We start from the raw sequence: 19,682 nt of genomic DNA, 5'->3' as shown, positions 1-19,682 counted from the left end.
GCATAGTGCCACCGCAAAGGTATGACCGCGGTCGCCCCCGAGCCGAGCCGGAGCGCAGGCCGCACGCAGGTGCGCGCGTGCGCGCCCATGCGCGGAGCGGAGGGTCGGAGCGTCGCCGCTCTGCGGTCGCGGACGTCGCGGTGCCGCACACGGCGCACACCACACCCCCGCCCGCGGCGCCCCCGCCGCCGCCATTTGCAAATCGCTCGCCAAGGGCCAGCGCACGGCAGGCACGGCAGCAGCACGCGGTTGCCGTCCCACGCCGTACGCCGTCCGCCCCTCACGAGCCTAGCCTAAAGCCCGTTCACCGCGGTCTCGCGATGCTACGCTCCGAGCCCGCCGTCCGTTAACCGTCTCTGCCTGCCCGGCCGCTGTCCGTACGCTGCGTGTTGGTGAGGGTGAGAGTGGCGTGGAGTCGTGGAGTGGTGTCGCGCGGTGACGGGGGGGAGGGGGGAGCGTGTGCGCGCGCGCGTGGCGTGAGTACACACACATGTGTGCGTGAATACGTGCGTGCGTGCACTCGTCCGTGCCTTGCGTGGCCTGCGCAGGCCTGCGCGCCAGTGCGCGCTGCGTGCGTGCGTGTTCCGTGTGTCGCGCGCGCTGCGCCGAGCGGCCGAATCGTTACCCCTCCCTTTTATCCCACTTTCTGTCCTCCCCCCTTTTCTACTGCTCTCTCTCTCTCTCTCGCTCTCTCTCACTCCGTCCGTCCGTCTCTCCTCTCCGCGCGTCTTTCTCTCTCTGTTTCTCTCTCTTCGTCCCTAACCTAATCTAACCTTCTTTTGCGGCTCGAGCGCTCGGCAGATTAGATCGCGGCGCACGCGACGAGTTATCCGCGACCGTTCGCCAAATGGAATTCCGCATCGGCCATTTGGAGTAGATCACCGGCGTGGTATTCGTCGACGGTCAGCGTGCCTAGGAGAAGCCGTCTCGGATCTTTCCCTTCCCCTTCCGCCCGCCTTTGCACCACCGTTCACCTCCGCGCAGCCATGGCCTCCTCTAACCGCGGCATCCAGATCGGCTCCGGCTGGTTCCAGACCAAGATTAACCTCAGGCCGCAGCACCGGGGCGTTCACCTCGTCACCGAGGAGATCCTCAGGCAGGTACCTGAGCTCTGCCAGTTTTCCATTGGTCTCTGCCATATCCAGAGTGAGTACCACTAACCTATCGCTTACAGCCCCATCAAGTTAGTTGACACAAGATTTTATGTCAAAAAACTGGAACTCCCCCCAGTTGGAGACATAGGCTGCAATCCATTTGATGCTACAAATTCTTTGAAGCGTTCTTCTCCTTCTCTCTTCATTGAAAGAAAAGAGAAGAAGAATGCTTTGAAGCATTTGTAGTGTTAAGTGGATCGCAGCTACAGTAATAAGTTTAAGCTTATCCCAAACTCTTTAAAAAAAGAAAGCCTGATCAAGTATCTGTACTTGCCTTCATGTGTAGTTTAACGATTCGGTGTCTTATTTTCTCAGTGCCAATGTGCACTGCTTGGGGATATATATACATATATTATAAGAAGGAGCAACTTATACAGATATCTCTTTGCTAAGCGATAAACATTAAATTCGTTCTTTTCTATAGTTCTCCATACCTCAGCTAGTTTAGCATTAAACGAGAGCTGGGATCCAGACGTGAGAGACGATATGGAGATGATGCTTAACAAAATAGTTCCTGAAGGCTTGGAGTACAGGCATAGCTGCGAAGGACCCGACGACATGGTAAGCCCAATGCTTCTGAAGATATTTCTCTTTTAATACATGTTTCTTTCTTTGGGAAAGCAATATTACACTTTGAATGTAATTCTCTTTATACTATAGTGAATACTCTCACGTAGAACAGTAAAACTTGCTTGTAAATATTCATGTATGTTAAAGCAAATGTGATTGGCTTCTTTATTAGATGTTTTTCAATAATGATGCATATTTTGGTATGTTTTAGCAGGTCATGTAAATTAATTTGGTTGAATAAACATTTTTATAAAGGAAAATGAGATATATATTATGTTTAATAAAGAAGCATACTTAAGAGAATCAATTCTGTAAAGAATTTCTTTGATTAGCGCGACTCGTGAATTACTTGAAAGACCGGCAACAAGACGACACTGAATACTTTCAATGTTTCACAGCCGGCACACGTGAAGGCCTGTTTTCTGGGTTCATCGCTGAGCATCCCGATCACCGATGGCAAGCTTGCGCTGGGCACGTGGCAGGGCATTTGGTTAGGCGAACACCGTGACCACGCTGGCAGCCGCAAGCTGGTGGTAACGTTGACCGGTGTCCTGAGGGACTCGGCGCGCAGTCCTCTCAGCCCGGTCAGCCCTATCGCGTCTACCAGCAGCTAGGACCACTCGCACCCCCGAAGGCGTGGCAAGCGTCAGCCGCGCGCGTCCACCTCGAGCGACTCGAGCTAGCAGCCGCTTTAAGCCCTAGTCAACTTCTAAAGAGTACAATCTATTGAGGAGAAGTGAGCCGGATACCTCGCGGACTTACCTATCGCTCGGGGATAACCACCGTCAGTAGCGATCAACCGCGTCCTCGACACGTTTCGCGTCGAGTGGACAGATCGGGGATCGTGCATCGTTCAAGACTTCTGTGCGCGCGTGTATGTGCTTCAGGGTTTTTCATTTGTGTCTCCGACGTCGTTCCGCATGGATATTCTTTTTCATTCGTGTGACGATAAGCCGTTAGGGTTGTTGCAAGAGTTTCCTAGACAGAGAAACCCGTGGAACGATAGGGTTTTGCACCTGGATGTTACCCTTGCAACTTGGGAACCCAGATTTTAAGGAAACTTTTTTCTTAAATGGTCACATTAATTCGTAAAAAGTTTTTGCATTTGATATTCGAAGATATAGGAAGCTGAAATATTTGAAAGCTCTTTCTGTTTTGAGAATTTTGGAATCCAAGAATCTCGGAGGCTAGAATCTTTGCAACAACTCAGAATGCTTCTCTCGTTTCTTCATTTCTAATATTTTTTTAGCTCGTGTTGATCACGTTGGACATCCACATACAATAATAATAATAATAGTAATAATAATTATAATAAATGAAGACAAATGGATATAAAGAGATAGGGAGAAAGAGAGAAATGAAGAAAAAACTGCCACGGCAGATGCGCGCATTGCACGCGTCTCATGTAAACAAAACGAATTAAACGCGAGTATCCAACACTCTTCCGCCTCGCTCTTGAAGAGAAAAGAAAGCGAAAAGCGAGAAAGACACGCTCTAAGGAAGGCAATTGAGGAAAAAAAGACAGGGAAAGAGAGACAGAGAACGAACGAATCTGCATTCCGGTAACTCGTCCAATACTCCGAATTTACGTAGCTTTATGTAGGAGACCCTTTTGTATAAACGAAGTTAACGAATACGAGCAGCCGTTCAGGGACTCGCAGTATCCTTTTTTACACTCTGCTATCTTTGAGCTGTCCAAAAGTGAGAGACGAAGAGAGGGATGAAAGGAAAAGAGAATAAACAAGAGTGAGAGAGTGTAAGGTACGCGTCGCGGACTTTCTGACTCGCCGCTTTAAAAAAAAAGACGATTGGGATCTAAATCAATCAATTCAGCTCGTGAATAATGATGTTTCTATCGCATTGGGGGTGTGTATATGTATATAAGGGGAAGGGGTGATGATTCTCTACCTGTGCGCGTTTCCGTTAGAGTTATAAGGTATGTTATATCATGGGCACATAGCGCGATTACATCCTACGTGAATTATAGCGCGTGTACAGAGTGTGCGAAAAATTTCAGTGTAAAAACACCGCACGAGGAAAGTTTGCGAAGAACTAAGTAATGAAAGTACAAGCGATTTTTCTTTCGAGTAATAATTTTTTTTTTTTAATACACTAAAATACTATAAAGCGTGGAAAAGAGTAAAATAGTTTGGAGTTTCGTCAATTATGAGCTGTAATTAAAGAGTCATCTCCATTGATGAGTCACGCGATAGTGTTAGGGACCGGTGAAAATGATATGTTAATATTGCCTGATTTATGGATAGATTCTTTAATCGCAGCTTACGATTTGACTGAATCTTGTACTTGAGAATTATTCCTCGGTATTACGAGATCGTGTGTATTTTCTATTACTTAATTCCTCGCAATCTTTCCTGCTGAAGTGTCTTCGTGCTCGAATTTTATGGCACTCTGTAAAATTAAAGCAACGTTACTATATACTCGAAGAATCGATTGCATCAACGTCGATCACCTTTTCTTTCATTGTTCGTACTGCAGCAACTGTATTGTCCCGTTGAGTCGCGAAAAGCTCGACGTTTCATTATTTTCCAACATCGAAACTTTTGCAAATTGCAAAAAATACTTGATTGTCCTGCGTTACGAGATGCGATTTAGTTCACCAAACATTAAAGACGTTTCTTCAATGAAGAATCGGCAACTCTCTCGATTGTCAAAGAGACCGCTTGTGTCCTGGGGAGGGGTCGCAAGTACGTAAGACATCGTTTTTCAAGGATCCTGCACTGCGGTGAATTGTAACGTTGGATCGTCGCAAAGATAGCGCGGTTTCAGGGGGAGTCTTCTTTGAACTTTTGGCCTTTGACCTTCTTGGAAATGTGAAGAGTTTTAGTCACGCTTTCGGTCCTCGAGGGTCTTGAGAAGGGTCTCTGGGCGAGTACGTACGATTTTCTGCGTTCTCTTTTTCTCGCGCCGAAGGTCATCGGAAAGGAAAGGGCCGAAGGGGTCTTCGCGACGAACCGACAGAGCTACTTACACTTACACGATGTTATTAACCGATGCTTTAACTATGAGCTTGCTGCTCGAACGGGCTGGCAGACAGGCAGAACAAAGACGTTGTCGTTGTTTAGTCGTTAATCCTCAACATACATAGGCGTGCAAGAAGAAAAAAAAACCGCGTCGTCGTCCATTAACGTGATTTAAATGGACCTGTGCTTTAATGTAAAGTACGTCTCTATCTATACAGTTCACATAGCTTAAAGGAAAAAAAAAAAAAACATTATCGGAGCTCAAAGTATAATGTAATGTAATGTGATGTAATGGTACACTGTCGAGGTTATCGTACGTGTCGCCCCTTCGAATATACGCAAAACGAGGGCATATGGGGAAGACGAGGAGAAGACTCGTACATTGCACAAAAAGGAGAAAAAAAAAGCGCGTTATCTTCGGTCCTCTCTGCGGTTCCTAGCGTGACCTCACGAATGCGACCTTAGGTTCAACAGCCAGCCGGTTCGTGGTTTAAGGCAAGGCGATTAGCGATTTTAATCTGTACACATTGCATATTGTAAATAATAACGGTTTGCTGAACTCAAAATGAGGATGCGTTCTCGAGATTTTAGGAGGTATACGTTATATATTCAGCGCGATCTGTAGGGAGCCACGGACTTCCGGTTCGGACTTGCCTTTCAATCTCTTGAGCAGCATTTTTTTTAAGTTCTTGCCATTGTAGATAATTTTTTTGTTAAGAAAATTATATCCCAGAATCTTCGCGACGATCTCTCGAATCTTTTAGAATTTGAGAGTGTGCCGACTTAATTTTTCAGATCTCCGCATTGTTTAATTCTCTTTACGCAGGAAACTCTTGGAAATTTCTTTGGAAAAATTTTGTTTCTCAGATTCTTTCATTCTTAAGATCCTTATATAAACGTGGATCCAAACGGAGGTCGGGCTCCTTCCAACGCGTTGTGAAAGCTATAAAAATCATGGTCACTTGTTGTATTTGCCAAAAAAATGGATTTACCATTGAAAGAGATAAAAATTCGTTTCCAAGCGTAGGCTTCTGCTTGCGCGCAGCGAACGCGGATCTAATTATTGCAACGCATGCAGGCTCCGTCAGTCCCTCTTTGCACTCTTGCGTAAGTAAAAATATTTTCTACCGTTTAGAAATAAAGAACTGTTACAACACAAACGTCTATAGCACATTGATATACATACGATATCACCAATTATTAAATACTGCCGTTCTACGTATAAAATATTAAGGTAAGACCATTCGAAAGTAAATACCTCAGAAGATATTTCATATTTTGTGGTAGAATATTTTATGATTTTATTTATCATAAAAATATGATAAAATATTCTGCCATTTAGCAGATATTTTATCATAAAATATGACAAAATTCTGCTAAAATATTTTCGATGGTTCAAACTAATATTTTTACGTGCAGAATAATACCTTTTTTCCTCCAAGTCCTGCAATTTTGTTTACTTTTTTCTAATATATATGAACTCGTAAATGCTCGCGTGGGGTTTAATTTGACCCACATTTTAATTTATTTATATTTTACGTGCAAACAATATTTTTTTATTTGTAATTAGTTATAAATTGAGACATGTTTTGAACAAAATAATTTTTAAGTATGAGAAATGTTTATGCATCTGGATCAGTTTGATCCCCACGTGAGCAATTACGGATTAATATATTAAATAATAAATAGATTAATAATAATTATGTGTATAATTAGGTTAGAGCGGCAAAATTAACGATAATTTTATATAATGTAGTTAAAATGAAAAATTTTTTATCGGGTACCAAAATGTTTTACTTTCTTCCGTATGTGTTTTCGGGTTCTTTGTTTTGTAATGGTTTATTCTTTTATAAGTAGTGGCAATAGAAACATTCCAGTAAAATCCTGTAGTATTCTACTAACACAATATCCTGTTTCCTTCCTCTGCCGCGCAGAGATTAAATGATATGGTAAATTTTATTAGAAGTTAATTACGTTGTATCGTCCATCTAATACTACCTAATGGTTAGACTGCGGATGTTATATAAACTATTCAATGTAAAAATTATATCTTAAAATCATCTTACAAAGAAGCAAGCATCTGAAATATGAATCCCCTTATTTATCTTCGCTAGAGATATATATTTGCGTCCGCAGTCTGCTAATTATATTCTTACGTATATATGTAACATTATACTTTAATGAATATCTATTACTTTGTTACATACCGGGTTTTTTTAAGAACATTTTTGAACCGAGGTAAGTAAAAAAGATTATCCAAACAAAACAAAAAGTCAAGATAATGTCAAAGTGACTTTTAATAATCATTTTGACGTCATCATTACTTGTTATGCTTGGATAAGAACATAAGTATATTTGAAAGTTTACCAAAGTGTTACAGTCCGATGATTATAACGGTGATGATGAGATGTCGATGTGGCAGTGGCGGATGTTAATTCGCTAAGGATGAAGATGGTTTATCTTCCGCTGATTGAGATTAACCCAAGCCAGCCTGATGATCTGAGAGTCAAATGGCTTACTTTACGGTCACAACTAAAACAAACAGTTTGCGCAGTGAAGAAATGAACACAGCTAGCAACTGCGAGACGAAACTTTTAAGCTTGAATTCGGGCGATCGTAAGAGGAAAAAAAAGGAAATTACAAGAGAACTTTCAGTGTTTATGAAATTTTATATTGTCTCAGTAAATAAACGCAATTGATCAGAATGCTTCGAGAGTTTATTGACTGAAGGTCAATTGGAAGGTACATTGGCGATGTGACTCGTGAAGTCCAACGGAGGCTTACCGTCTGGCTTCCTGGTCTCGGATTCGTTCGGGTTCTTGTAGTTTTCCGGGAGTGGATGGGGACCCGGATGAGTCAGATCTAACGTTTTCTCTTGAACCACCTTGAAAGAAGCCTTGATGTTGTCCAGCGCGTTCCCTAGACCTGTCTTAATCTGATTGAATTCCTGCGTGACCAAGGACAGGCGGCCGAGCAGGTAGTTCAAATTCTCATCCACCTCCGTCATGCGTTTTGTTATCTCGCCTACCTGTAGAATTCCGAATATTCAACCGATTAGTTTTGCAATCTTTGGGAAGTATTCAAGCGAGTAAATTCAGGACGATATGCGTTGGACATTATTCAGAATGAAGACCAAGTTATGCGCGATTATCTAGCCGTTAAGTTTGCCACAAAAATGGGTGCTACGTGAGTGATTCGGATACATTTGAGTGATGTTCAGATAATGTATCGATGCAATGATTTATGCAACGATCCATTTAACTTATTTTACTTTATATTAATTCTCATTATTTTAGACTAAATGTATGTTTTATCTCGCATCTTATTACCTTGTTCTCCATTCCACCCATAGTAGACGTCGTGCCATTAACATAGGCTTCGTTCTGTTGATGCAGCTTGTCTAGAGCTCGAGCGCTTTCCGTCATCTGCTGGTACATCACATTGATCTGCCGCCAAACCTGCAACGAAGGTAGTAACAACAAATCCGGGCAGCGGCCAGATCAGTCAGCAAGTAACAGATCTTTACTTTGTTCATTTCTAGTTCCATCTTGCTGGTAAGGTTCGCCAAGGCACCGTTCTGGTTATCCATGATATCATTCGAGATTCCGTCGAATCTTTGACTAAGAGTGCTGTTAATGTTGACGCTCTGGGTCTTCACCAAATCGCCCACTTCCAACAGGATCTGATGTACGCCATACTCCACCCTTTTCTTCGTGTCCAGCACATGATCGGCCATAGAAACCATCACGGACTGGCCCTTTTCCAAATCCTGTAGCTCCTGGTTAACGCGTTCTGCATTGTTAGCCAGGTCCATCCTGTTAAGGAAGTTCATAAATTAAAAGGAAGGGCTACACAGGATAGGGGCTTGTATTTAACGCCAAATATGATCCCCCGACTCCAATCCTTGTCTGTTTAACATAATTTGATATTCAATAAAAGAAGACGACCATGTTTAGCGTTTATAATTCTAGATGACACTCAGGATTTACCGTAACGCCGCCACCGAATCCTTCGTTTCTTCTTTGCTCTCCGTTATTTTATCCCCGATATTATCGATACCCCGTGTAACGATGTCCTTCAACGCGTGCTTAGCTTCCTGCAACATAGCTTGCGTCTCGTTGTGGAGCGCCTGCACTTCGTTTATCCTACATCGTAAAGTGGCAATTAGTATCGAAGTGTTAAGGATGTTACATGTTCTCGTATTCTTACGGAGAACGTCAAAACTGATATCAAGAAAGTCGAGTACAAAACGTTACCTAGGTAATTCTCGTAATTTTTCAGAGGTGCCCTCCAGCAGCTCTTGCACTTGCACCAATGTCCTGACGTGATCCTCAAAAGCTGGTAACGAATCCAATTGCTGTTCCGATGGTCTCTCTTGAACGTTCTGCGTCATCTGTTTTAACTTCTCTAGAGATTTCTCTAAATCGCCGATCTTAGCGGTTACATACTGCACCTACGGTCCGAAATAGATTTACATTGTTTAAAATATTTAGTGTGTACGAGGAAGACGTATATTACTTTTATCATAAATGAGTCACCTCCGAGGAGATCGTATGCGTCTTCTCCATCAGCGTAGCTGATTCTTTGTTCATCTTCGCTACATTATTATGCAGACCCTCTTTGAATCTCGCAACCTCTTCCATCAATTTACTCTCTATTCCACTCAGCTTGTTGAGAACATCGGGAAGATTACCGTCCGGAGCAGACGTGACCTCCGCGCGATTGCCTACCTCCGCTACCTTGTTTTCGATATTCGTGAGCCAGCCTTCCAAGCGACTCTCCAGATCTTCCAGACTGTCCACGGTCTTTTGCATCTGTATACGCTCCCTCTCGTCCCTCTGCGCGAAGAAACACCGTCACGACATTTTAAGAATTAATCGCTTTGTGTCTTACTGAGCGAAATACGCGTGATCACCTGTGCGATCAAATGTTCTATCCCCGAGATTCTCTCGTCCAGCTTGGTCAACTGCAGCTTCAGGCCGTCCACGACGGACACACGCTTCGTCAGGATGGTTATTGTCTTTTTCAGTTGCTCGCCCAGCTGCCGTTCTCTCGCCTCGTGCCTCTCCAGCTTTTCCGTATTCTCTCGCATCATGTGCACCAGGCTCAACATAGCATCCTTAATGTCTTCATGACTGTAAAAATTGATATGATCATTTATAAGACAGAATAAATATATAATATCATTGAAAGTTATATTCTGTAATTTAAACAAAGAAGTGCCATGTTTGAAGTATTAAACCGTAGAGTAATCGGATACATACGTTATTTCTCTAGTGTAGCTAACGTCGATGCAAGAGCAACACAAGAGCGTCAAAACAACAAGCAGTTTCATTGTCTTATTAGCGTTGTCTGTCCAGGGAACTGTTAATCTGCAGTGTTGTTTTGCACGGCGGCGTTCGAAGTCGGTCGAAGAGGTCCCTTCGACGATGAGCACTTATCAAATCTGATCGAGAAGATAAAGGAAAGGAAATCAATAAACCTACGCCGTAATGATGACGAACAAAGATGCCCACTATTTCTGTAAGCTACACAGTGTTCTTTCTTCCTGCGTCTAATTGAATGCACTGCCATCGAGATAAGAAGAACGCAGGTCACTTACGATGACCCCGGGAAACCGTAGAGAGAAATCATCAGTCACAATAAATTACTCTTAATCGTCAGTGGTGGCCACATAGATCACAGTTCGGTATTTCCAACGTCTCTCAACGTACGTAAAAGAATCATTCATTCGTTTACTTAATTGCATGTTAATACATTACAAAAAGTTTCTGTTTATATAGACAGTTTTATATTACTTAAATATGACTTTCAGCTTTAAATAATGTATAACACAATACTTCCCCTTACATTAAAAATTTTTTATTTTGAACTATTCTATTCTAAATATTTTGTCAACTAAGGATTAATTAAATTGACATTTTAGAATTTTATTCTCTCAATATTTCCAAATTTCTCTTTTCTTTTTGAAGTATTATAATTTTGACGATTATGTCTTACATATCTCAATCTCTGAATTTAAATATAACTAATACTGCTTAAATAAAAAAGAAATATTAATATTTCTCAAGTTATGATATGTAGCTCTTGGAGCCTTTCTTCTGTAGATGGAAGTGACGAAGGGATGAAATGTATGCAGCTATTTATAGACACACGGATTCCTCCGAGGAGCCATATGGTCATGCATCATAGCCATCAAGCCATGTGTTTCAAGTGCAACACATTTGTTTTGCCCTTTATATAAGTGCGCAAGCAAACGCGAAGCAAGTCAGTTGCCCTCCATTCAGAGAATCCATCAACTCTTTCGCTGTATTTTAAACCAAGTGAACTTTAATTTAATCTTTACTATACAATGTCATTTTCGTCAAATATAAATGTAACTTGACATATAAATGAGAAACTAAGTTCTTCCTTTATCTATTTTGAAAACAAGAACTTATAGTTTTGAAAATTTTATTATTACACTTCTTACATATCTTTTAATTGTTTTTAAAATTAACTAAAATTGGTAATGGTTCTCTCTTTCTTTCCTATACATTTACATTAACTTACTAGAAGATTTATTCGGTATATATAATATCTGATACATAAATAATAGAACGCAAACAATTTAGATTTGAAACAATGACATTTTTACGTTTGTATATGTGAGCTTTTGTAATTTTTTAGGGCAGAATTATTGAAAGGGCAAGATTCTAATATAATTTCTACAGTAAAAACATAAAATATCTCTACATAACTATTAATAAAATGTTAATAAAATAATAAAGATTCAGAATGACAAAAATTTTAAAAGTCATATATTAAGGAGTGAGAATTTCATAATTTTTGTTGATTCTATGTTTTAATTATTTCTTAATTATTTTCTTTATTTTTTTTTATTATTTTCTTATATATATACGAACAGATATTATACAAGAGAAAAATAACATACATAGACATATTTTATATATGAAAAATTGTTTTCCGAGTACACAAGGATTATTTTGCGTGCAAAGAGAACGCAACGTAACACAGCAAGATTCGAAGAACAGATCTAAGATATATAAGAGCCCATAAACCCAGTTCTATTTCCGCACGTAATTCACGTTTGACCTGTTGTTAAGGTAATGTGTCTCGATAATTGAAAGAAAAAAAATCGTGTTACGCGATTGTTGGAAAAAAAAATCGGTAAGTGATCAGACATGATTAGACAACAAGATACTCTTATAATTTGATTGAGAAGCAACATTTTCGCGAATCGATAGCGTCAAATTCCAAGATCAGCGAATGAGTTGTAAAAACCCGCGATATAAAAGGAGATCTGTGATTGCGATATAAATCGCGTGCGTGTAAAATAAATGGATATCCGTGGCATTTGTACAAAGAAAAAAAGCGATTGAGCGAAAAAAGAGAGGGGACGAAAGAAAGAGAAAGAGAGGGCAAGAACACGAAGATGAGGGGGGGGGGGAAAGAGGCTGTAAAACGCGATGCGGCAGTCAGGTGAAAAAGTTCACTTGCTCCTTTTTCATTCGTCCGTGTAAGAACCGCGTAAGTGGAAGAACTTGCGTGAGCGTTCGATCGAGAAATATACCAACGGCTCCTATATCGATATCGAGGAGGACGATTCGATTCGGGCTCGATTTTTGTTTCGGCGCGCGAAAAGCGCGGATCGGAACGAGCGGAATCGGCGCGCCCCGCGCGTTCGATCAGCTTTACTCACTCTCTAGCGCGCCGTGCTTTTCTCTGTCTTCCCCCGAGAACGAAAACGCGCGGCAGGAATGCAGTCAATTGGCGCGGCGCGCGGCGAACCGTTTTCCTACGCGACTAGCGGAGAACTGCGAGGAGCCGATCTCGCGCTGCCATTATGTAGATATAAGGATTTTTTAAAATCCGCCTAGTCGAATTACTCGCGCGGCGTTACCAACCTTACGTTGCACACTCTTGCGGCCGCGTCGCCGCGCGCGCCGGAAACGTTCCTCCACTTGAAGATATAGCTTCACTTCCGGGTCGGACGCGTCCTCGTCTAGAATAATTCGTACCCTGTGGCTCGAGACATTTTTATACATATATATATATACAGTCACTATATTGAAAAGAGTGATAAATTAATGGAAATTTAGCTAATTGCCAAAATTTAGACAGTCGGCTTATAATATAATATCAATTTTATGATTTATTATTATTCTGTCGTATTATAGACATATATACATATATTTAGGATCCGATAATATTCAATTTTAATTTAAAACTGCAATTTTGTTATCATCTGGATTTGATTATCCATGCGAGTGACAATTAGGAAAAAAAATGCAGTTTCGTGGTAATATATATAATATTATTGCGTTGTAAATTCTTATTTATTATTTATTTATTACATATAGGTATATGTAGTACAATATTCGGCGATTGAAAAATTTATATTGACCGTCGATAATATCAATACTCTTCAATTATCTCTAGGCTCCCCGGGGACCCATTGATAATTACAACAATTTGCCCAGCGTTGACGATTATTCTTAATAATAGGTCTGTTCTTTTTAGCTGAACCTCTTGCACCGTTTGGTTTTCGTTTTTTTATTCCCACGTGCAAGAAGTTCAGCAAAAAAAACATCGACCCAGCATTTCGTTGGTGATCAAATTAAACGCTTCGGTCAAATTCTAATTAATTTAATTAATAAACGATTAGTTCAAAATCGACAGAATAGCTCTTTAGTCTATTTTTTTCCTATGTGTCATAAAACACTAAAAATTAAATAATCTGCATAATAATATGTTATATTAAATTTTTAAAGGGATATAGTAAAAGAGCGTGCGCGTAAACTTTACACACCTGTAAGTGAGGGAGGGGTGGGGGGGGGGATAAATAAACGAATTTAGAAATTTTCAATTGCGGCTCAAAAAAATTCCAAGGGCCGATTTCACAGTCTCCGATTAACTTGATCCTCCGATTAAACTCACTCTTCGTCTCTTTCTAGGGGGACAGTTAGAAAGAAATGCAGAGTGAGTTTAATCGGAGACTGTGAAATCGGCTCTAAAGCCTTGTGTACACGATACTAGAAATCGGTCCGAGTTTCGGTTTAAGCCAATGAAACTGCTGCTTTTCTGTCAGAGCTGCAAGTTGATTGGCTTAAACCGAAACTCGGACCGATTTCTAGTATCGTGTACACAAGGCTTAAAAGATGTAAAACCATGCACCCTTCATATTGTATCGAGCGGTTTGTTCTTGCATCCTTTTCTCGATATATCTCGAAAAGTATTCGAGGATATATCAAAAAATGTTTTATACAATAAAGCTTCATGATCTGATGATAAAAAGACCTACATTTAACCACATTAATAATATTTTTAAAAAACTAATTAAAAAATTTCTTTTTCAAAAATTTCCGATACAGAGAGAGTTATCCTGCATATTTCGACACCCTATCACACCCTATACATACATATACACCCAACCCAATTAAAAGCTACGTGCGCATTGTTTACGCGCACGCTATACGCACATACATATACGTCATTATACGTAAATACGTTCGCGTGGAAAGCGCGTCGAACGTCGAACGGACGCGCGCACGTTCAATGACGTTCGTTCCGATCCTTATCGGGATTCGGCGTGATTCGGCGCACGTCACGCGCCCACGACACAAAATATACAATTATCCCGGTCGCATTTCTAGCTTATTCGAGATATGACGGACGGCGCGAGCCGCGCGAGGCGTTGACACAATCGTGTCGTGACAGATCGTGACTCCGCCGTGTCGCAGTACTCGCAGTTTCCATCGTCACGTTCCCCCGCTATACCATCCCTAACCCTAACCCGCGGACGAGAGGACCGGCTGACCTCGCTCCTCGCTCGAGGGGGCCGTGCCGTGTGGCGTGTATCGTCGTCGTCGCTCGTGTGTCCGCGCGCGCACGGCATGGAGTGATGGAGGCGTCCTGATTTTCTCCCCCCGTTTCCGATGAGAGGCACGGAGTCGTCACGCAGGGAGCGACGAGGACGCCGAAGGCACGCACAAAAGCGCACCGTCAACGCACCGTTAGTGAACTTTGGAACTTCGCACTTTGATCCCTCGGGCCACCGCGTCTTCTGACACCTGGCACCCCGCACGGTTAATCCGCTCTCCTTTCCCCGCACACACGCTCGCACGCTTCCTCTCGTCAGGGATGCCGAATTGAGGTAAGACTCCCGATCTCGCGTTCGCTCCGCGAAAGATTCTCCTCCGGGTCCGGAGGAGAAGGAGAAGATGGAGATACACGTGGGTTTGCGTCGTGGCTTCGCGACGAACATCTCCACGGTCTCTCTTTCAAGAGCGTCACATTCGCGCCTATTCTACGCATTTTGCGTGAATTGCCGTAACGAATAACGAGGTCGTGGAGACCGTGACGCGTGCCGCACACATTCCGCGAATTCTCGGTACGGCGAAAATACGTAGAAACGTTTTTGCGTCGACCGTTGCGCGCAACTCTGTGTGCTCTGTAAAATTAACAACGATAACGCACGTGTCTGTGATTTTGTTTTACTTCCGTTACTTACTAACCAACTCGGTATGTACGCACCTTCGAGGGCCTAGTTCTAATGTGCTAATTACCCTGGCTGGGTAAAAGGCACCATAATAGTCCTCATCCGAGGACGCTTGAAAAATCCCCCCTACGCACCTTCGATGTTTGTTAACTTTCTAGACGTCGACAGAGTCGTTTCCAGGTCAATGCCCAGGTCTTCGTCGGTTTCAAGTAGTTACGATGTCCAGGATTCCTTGGAGAAGACTCTTGTAAATAGTATTATATAATGTTATTATAACGATAGCCGCCGGCTGTCTTTTATATTCTTTCAGGTTCTCTCGTTAGCACTTGTCGAGTTAACGCAATATTTGTTATGTAACGGATCTCGTACGAGATGAAAAACTGCAGGTTAAAGAATTTACATGGTCCTGGGAAAGAAGAGTTTAAACTTCGTAGAAGCTAACGTTACGAATCGCCACGAAATGTTTTACAGATTTATGTATTTCATTTTTACTGATGACTTACACAAGTAGAAACATTGACAACAGCTTAACGTTCTTGTAGCCTCTAGCGTAAGCCTGTAAGGAAAATTTTTTCAGCTTGTCTATTTAAGAAAACAAATCAGCCGTTGTAAAAACTTGCTAGCTATGTAATACTCCTCTCTTAGCATATTTAACTTGTTGCTTGTGTTTACATATTTTTCATATGATTTACATAAAGAGATTGTTTTTTATCACGTTATCTGCTCCCCTCCCCTAATCAGTTTGATTAATGAGCCAATTGACACTAATGCAGTTTATTTGCCACTGTATATATAACAGCATTCAGCGATCAGAAAATTGTACATAGCAACGCTACAATTATTTCTTTTACTCTCAGGCAAGTTTGTTTGGTGTAAATACTTGCACACGTAGCTGTATAGTGTCACACACACACATGATATAAACATAATTTTGAAATTCTCTTATCTTTTATGGCGACAATTATGGGTACAATGACAATTGTTTTAATTGAGTTCTAGGAAAAAATGGAAGTTTTTCTGTATAAGTAATTTTATCTCTTTTCGTTTTTAAATACCTGTTTATTTATTTCTGTTACAGGCAGAGAAACCAAATATTTATGTTTTCCATAAAACGTACGGTCTAGTTTTATTCGCTTATCACCATGGGAATGCTGACTTCTGTGAAGCAATGGTTGGTGATACACCTTATGTTCGCCATCACATTTTTTACATCTGGCTTGATAATAAATTTCTTCCAATGCGTTTTATATCTTGGACTGAGGCCATTTTCCAAATACCTCTATCGCAAGATTAATTATTACCTCTGCTACTCCTTTTACTGTCGTAAGTATACCTCGTTTCGTATTACAGCTCCTGTTTTGTTTCCAAGAAAAAATTCAATTTAACACGCTAAAATCTAAACTTTTACTTCCCCCAGAATTAGTATTCATGGCAGAATGGTGGGCAGGATCGGACCTAATATTGTACATAGATAAAAAGGACTTTGATAAATATTTCGGTAATGAGCACGGCTACCTCCTGATGAATCACAGTTACGAAACCGATTGGTTGATGGGTTGGCTGTTATGCGATCGCGTGAGATTACTAGGTGTACGTAACTTCTAAGAATAAATTTCTAAAAGAAGAAAAAAATGAATCTGAAGATACATATGTATATATAGGTACAATAAGAACATTTATTTTGAAAGAATATATTTTTTAGAATTGTAAAGCTTATGCTAAGAAGTCGATACAGTATATTCCTACGCTGGGATGGGCGTGGAAATTCGCTGAGAGTATCTTCCTCGAGAGGAGCTGGGAGAAAGACAAGGAGAACATCAAAAGTCAAATCAAGGAGCTCGTTGAGTATCCTGACACAATGTGGGTGAGTATATCTTTCAATTTCTTGTTTCTTTATCTAAACACGAGCGTATTAGCTAATCCGGAGTGAATAATTCCAAAGTTCGATAACATTTACCGCTAGAAATAGCTATATAGCTATAAAAACGATTGCAAGTTGTAAATGATTGATTATAGTTGCTGCTCTATCCCGAGGGTACACGCTTTACGCTGAAAAAGCTGGAAGCCAGTCAGAAGTTCGCTATCGAAAAAGGTCTGCCAGTATTAAAATATCATTTAACCCCACGCACAAAGGGCTTTACCGCCAGCATTCCGCACATGAGAGGCAAAGCGACGGCCATCTACGACATTCAGATAGCGTTCAAGCCGTCTGATCCCGTGAAGCCGACTATGAGGAATCTTCTCTTCGGGAAACGGCTGGAGGGACATATGTATGCTAAAAGAATTCCCATCGAGGAGGTGCCGGAGGGAGACGAAGCTGCTGCTGAATGGTTACAGAAGCTGTATCAGCAAAAGGTAGCGTTATCAAGTTTGTATTTCTTTTTGCATCCAATGGAAAAGTTCGTACTATTTTGGTAGAAGTATAATTTTGTAACTGGTAATGTTTTTCGAGTTTAAGTAGAAATGCTTAATCCGAATTAGGAGCTTTGAGTAGTCTTCTATTTCACAAGGATAGAATCATATGTAATCATGATAATGTAATTGACCTGCTTAAGTTTACACATTGTCCAATTTGAGTATTTTTAAGAAGTGCATCAGAAACCTGGATTGTTTCTTTGCGCATTAGAACGAAGAGCTTACAAGTTCACGATTGCATCGAGCAGAATAGTACGCGAGAATTGATCTCTGTTAAGCGATTTTGGTTCGCTCTGACGCGACAATGTGTTGTTATAACGCGGTAATGCTAGACGAAATCTTTGCCTGGTAGGACCGTATGACGGAGAGCTTCTATGAAACCGGCGATTTTTTTGCCAAGAGCGGGGTGCCTAGGACAGACTCTTTCAGGCTAAAGAGAAGATACTATTCCCTTGTTAACACCATTTGCTGGGCGATAGTTGTCCTTGTACCAATGCTATATTACCTAGTGAGGCTCCTTCTATCCGGCTCGATCTTTGGCATTACCATCGGGGTCGGGGTTATCTTTGTATGTAAGTAGTATCCTCCATATTCACTTTTTTACATCATTATCTTCAACTATTAGTTACCCTGTCATTCACCTTCTTCAATCGATAAATAGTAATCATTGTAATATATTAAAAGTTATATTTCAATTAAATTCTGGATGTAGCAAACATAGCGAATTGAATTCGGCTTTTTAAGACCGATTTGGCTGCTGCTCTTGTGCTTACGTTCCTTTTTATTTTATACGCAATACCCTTAAGTCACAGAAGATATCTCAATTCATTTTAAACGCTATATCATCCTCATGAAAGCAAATTGAATTACAGTTTATTTGCTAATGTACAAAACCCTCGGAATGTCGGAAATAAGCAAGGGTTCGTCGTATGGTGCGGCGGACACGAAAAAGGACAAATAATTTCAAAGCAATTGCTTTACGAGAGATGACTCCCGTAAAATAGAAGTGTCAAAGCAAGAATCGGAACGGGTTATCGTGCGATTTTATAGGCGAGAAGAGAGCGAGAAGAAAAAAGATTACGGAGAAAGACGGCAGATACGTATACATTTGATTTATACTCTTGTGTAATCCATTCAGTGCGCGCGAGCGCGCGTGCGACAAATGCGTTCTCTGTATGGATTAGATATGTAACACATATACACACAAACTAACACGTACACATAAGAATATATATGTATATATATATATATATGTGTGTGTGTGTATATATATATATATATACACATACACAAAAATACCTATATATATACATGGTATTATATATTATATGACGTTTACATCTTTTTTTTGCGTTGACATTTTTTTCTTATATAGCAATTGTTATTGTTAAATAAACGGTTTAATCCCAATCGTCGGCAGCGGTTATTTATACAAAATGCCTCGGACACTCTGTGTCTTCTTCCAACCCCGGATTACACGGATTGTATTTTGATTGGTGTAGCCAAAATGTCGAATTTTAATATTTATGACAAGAGCTCGTGGTCAGCGTTAAATTGTAAGTCAGGTACATAATGTATATTCTTTCACTCTTTCTGAGTTAAAATTGAGAATATAAAACAGTGATCGCTTATCTACAGTTATCTTATTGATAAGTGCATTCTAAAGTAAAACATGGAAAATCAAGGTGTTCGGACAATTATGTTACATGAAATCGAACTTGCCTGTTTTACTATTCAGTTACGCGAAATATATACGTCATATTTGGGGAGAATGGCACAGTAACGAGGTGCACATTCCAATGATGATTCAACCATACTGATTGTGAGATGAGCGATACACAGAACTTAAGACTGTTCAAGGTCTTTCGAAAGTAAAAATCTGCGAATAATAAAATTATAATTTAAAAACACATGTTAATTTAAATAAAATTTGAATAAATTATGTATTTATTGAAAATAATGGACTCTTCACTTTTAATACCTGACATTGTAGCTGCACCAACACAAACACATATTTGTCAAATATCATATATCCGACATAGTCTGCATAACTTAAAACCT

The 19,682-nt window shown here is 40.7% G+C and overlaps 3 protein-coding genes and 1 long non-coding RNA gene across 8 annotated transcripts; 3 read left to right on the top strand and 1 right to left on the bottom strand.

Moving 5' to 3' along the window:
• Positions 1-31: 31 nt before the first annotated feature.
• Positions 32-5,865, top strand: LOC139773915 (UPF0047 protein YjbQ). Its single transcript, XM_071708737.1, has 3 exons — positions 32-1,146; positions 1,579-1,715; positions 2,123-5,865. The coding sequence occupies exons 1-3, from the start codon at positions 987-989 to the stop codon at positions 2,336-2,338; spliced, it is 513 nt and encodes a 170-aa protein (XP_071564838.1). The 5' UTR covers positions 32-986; the 3' UTR covers positions 2,339-5,865.
• A 648-nt stretch (positions 5,866-6,513) lies between these two features.
• LOC139773903 (uncharacterized) lies at positions 6,514-12,628 on the bottom strand. 3 transcript variants are annotated; one of them, XM_071708710.1, is made up of 10 exons: positions 12,408-12,560; positions 9,970-10,151; positions 9,621-9,840; positions 9,244-9,543; positions 8,962-9,158; positions 8,695-8,850; positions 8,232-8,520; positions 8,035-8,163; positions 7,490-7,733; positions 6,514-7,237 (listed from the first exon to the last, which is right to left on the bottom strand). In XM_071708710.1, the coding sequence occupies exons 2-10, from the start codon at positions 10,038-10,040 to the stop codon at positions 7,221-7,223; spliced, it is 1,623 nt and encodes a 540-aa protein (XP_071564811.1). In that variant the 5' UTR covers positions 10,041-10,151; positions 12,408-12,560; the 3' UTR covers positions 6,514-7,220. The 3 variants fall into 3 exon arrangements, with proteins under 3 accessions (XP_071564811.1, XP_071564810.1, XP_071564809.1); XM_071708709.1 differs by lacking the exons at positions 6,514-7,237; positions 12,408-12,560 and adding an exon at positions 12,613-12,628 and having other exon boundaries at positions 7,355-7,733; XM_071708708.1 differs by lacking the exon at positions 6,514-7,237 and having other exon boundaries at positions 7,355-7,733.
• LOC139773916 (uncharacterized) lies at positions 10,151-11,105 on the top strand. The gene is made up of 2 exons (XR_011718451.1): positions 10,151-10,415; positions 10,790-11,105. It is a non-coding gene; the product is annotated as an uncharacterized lncRNA (long non-coding RNA).
• A 1,681-nt stretch (positions 12,629-14,309) lies between the features above and the next one.
• LOC139773907 (1-acyl-sn-glycerol-3-phosphate acyltransferase gamma) lies at positions 14,310-19,581 on the top strand. Of its 3 annotated transcripts, none has more exons than XM_071708718.1 (7): positions 14,310-14,720; positions 16,285-16,529; positions 16,624-16,796; positions 16,909-17,070; positions 17,223-17,561; positions 17,974-18,193; positions 18,494-19,581. In XM_071708718.1, the coding sequence occupies exons 2-7, from the start codon at positions 16,349-16,351 to the stop codon at positions 18,580-18,582; spliced, it is 1,164 nt and encodes a 387-aa protein (XP_071564819.1). In that variant the 5' UTR covers positions 14,310-14,720; positions 16,285-16,348; the 3' UTR covers positions 18,583-19,581. The 3 variants fall into 3 exon arrangements, with proteins under 3 accessions (XP_071564819.1, XP_071564818.1, XP_071564820.1); XM_071708717.1 differs by having other exon boundaries at positions 14,310-14,861; XM_071708719.1 differs by lacking the exon at positions 14,310-14,720 and adding an exon at positions 15,435-15,453.
• Positions 19,582-19,682: the final 101 nt, after the last annotated feature.

Source organism: Temnothorax nylanderi, unplaced genomic scaffold (genome assembly GCF_030848795.1).
Source record: "Temnothorax nylanderi isolate EJ_2023f unplaced genomic scaffold, tnyl_v1.0 TNYL_tig0071_pilon, whole genome shotgun sequence".
Classification (NCBI taxonomy): Eukaryota; Metazoa; Arthropoda; class Insecta; order Hymenoptera; family Formicidae; genus Temnothorax; species Temnothorax nylanderi.
This window is presented reverse-complemented; position numbering and strand designations above follow the sequence as displayed.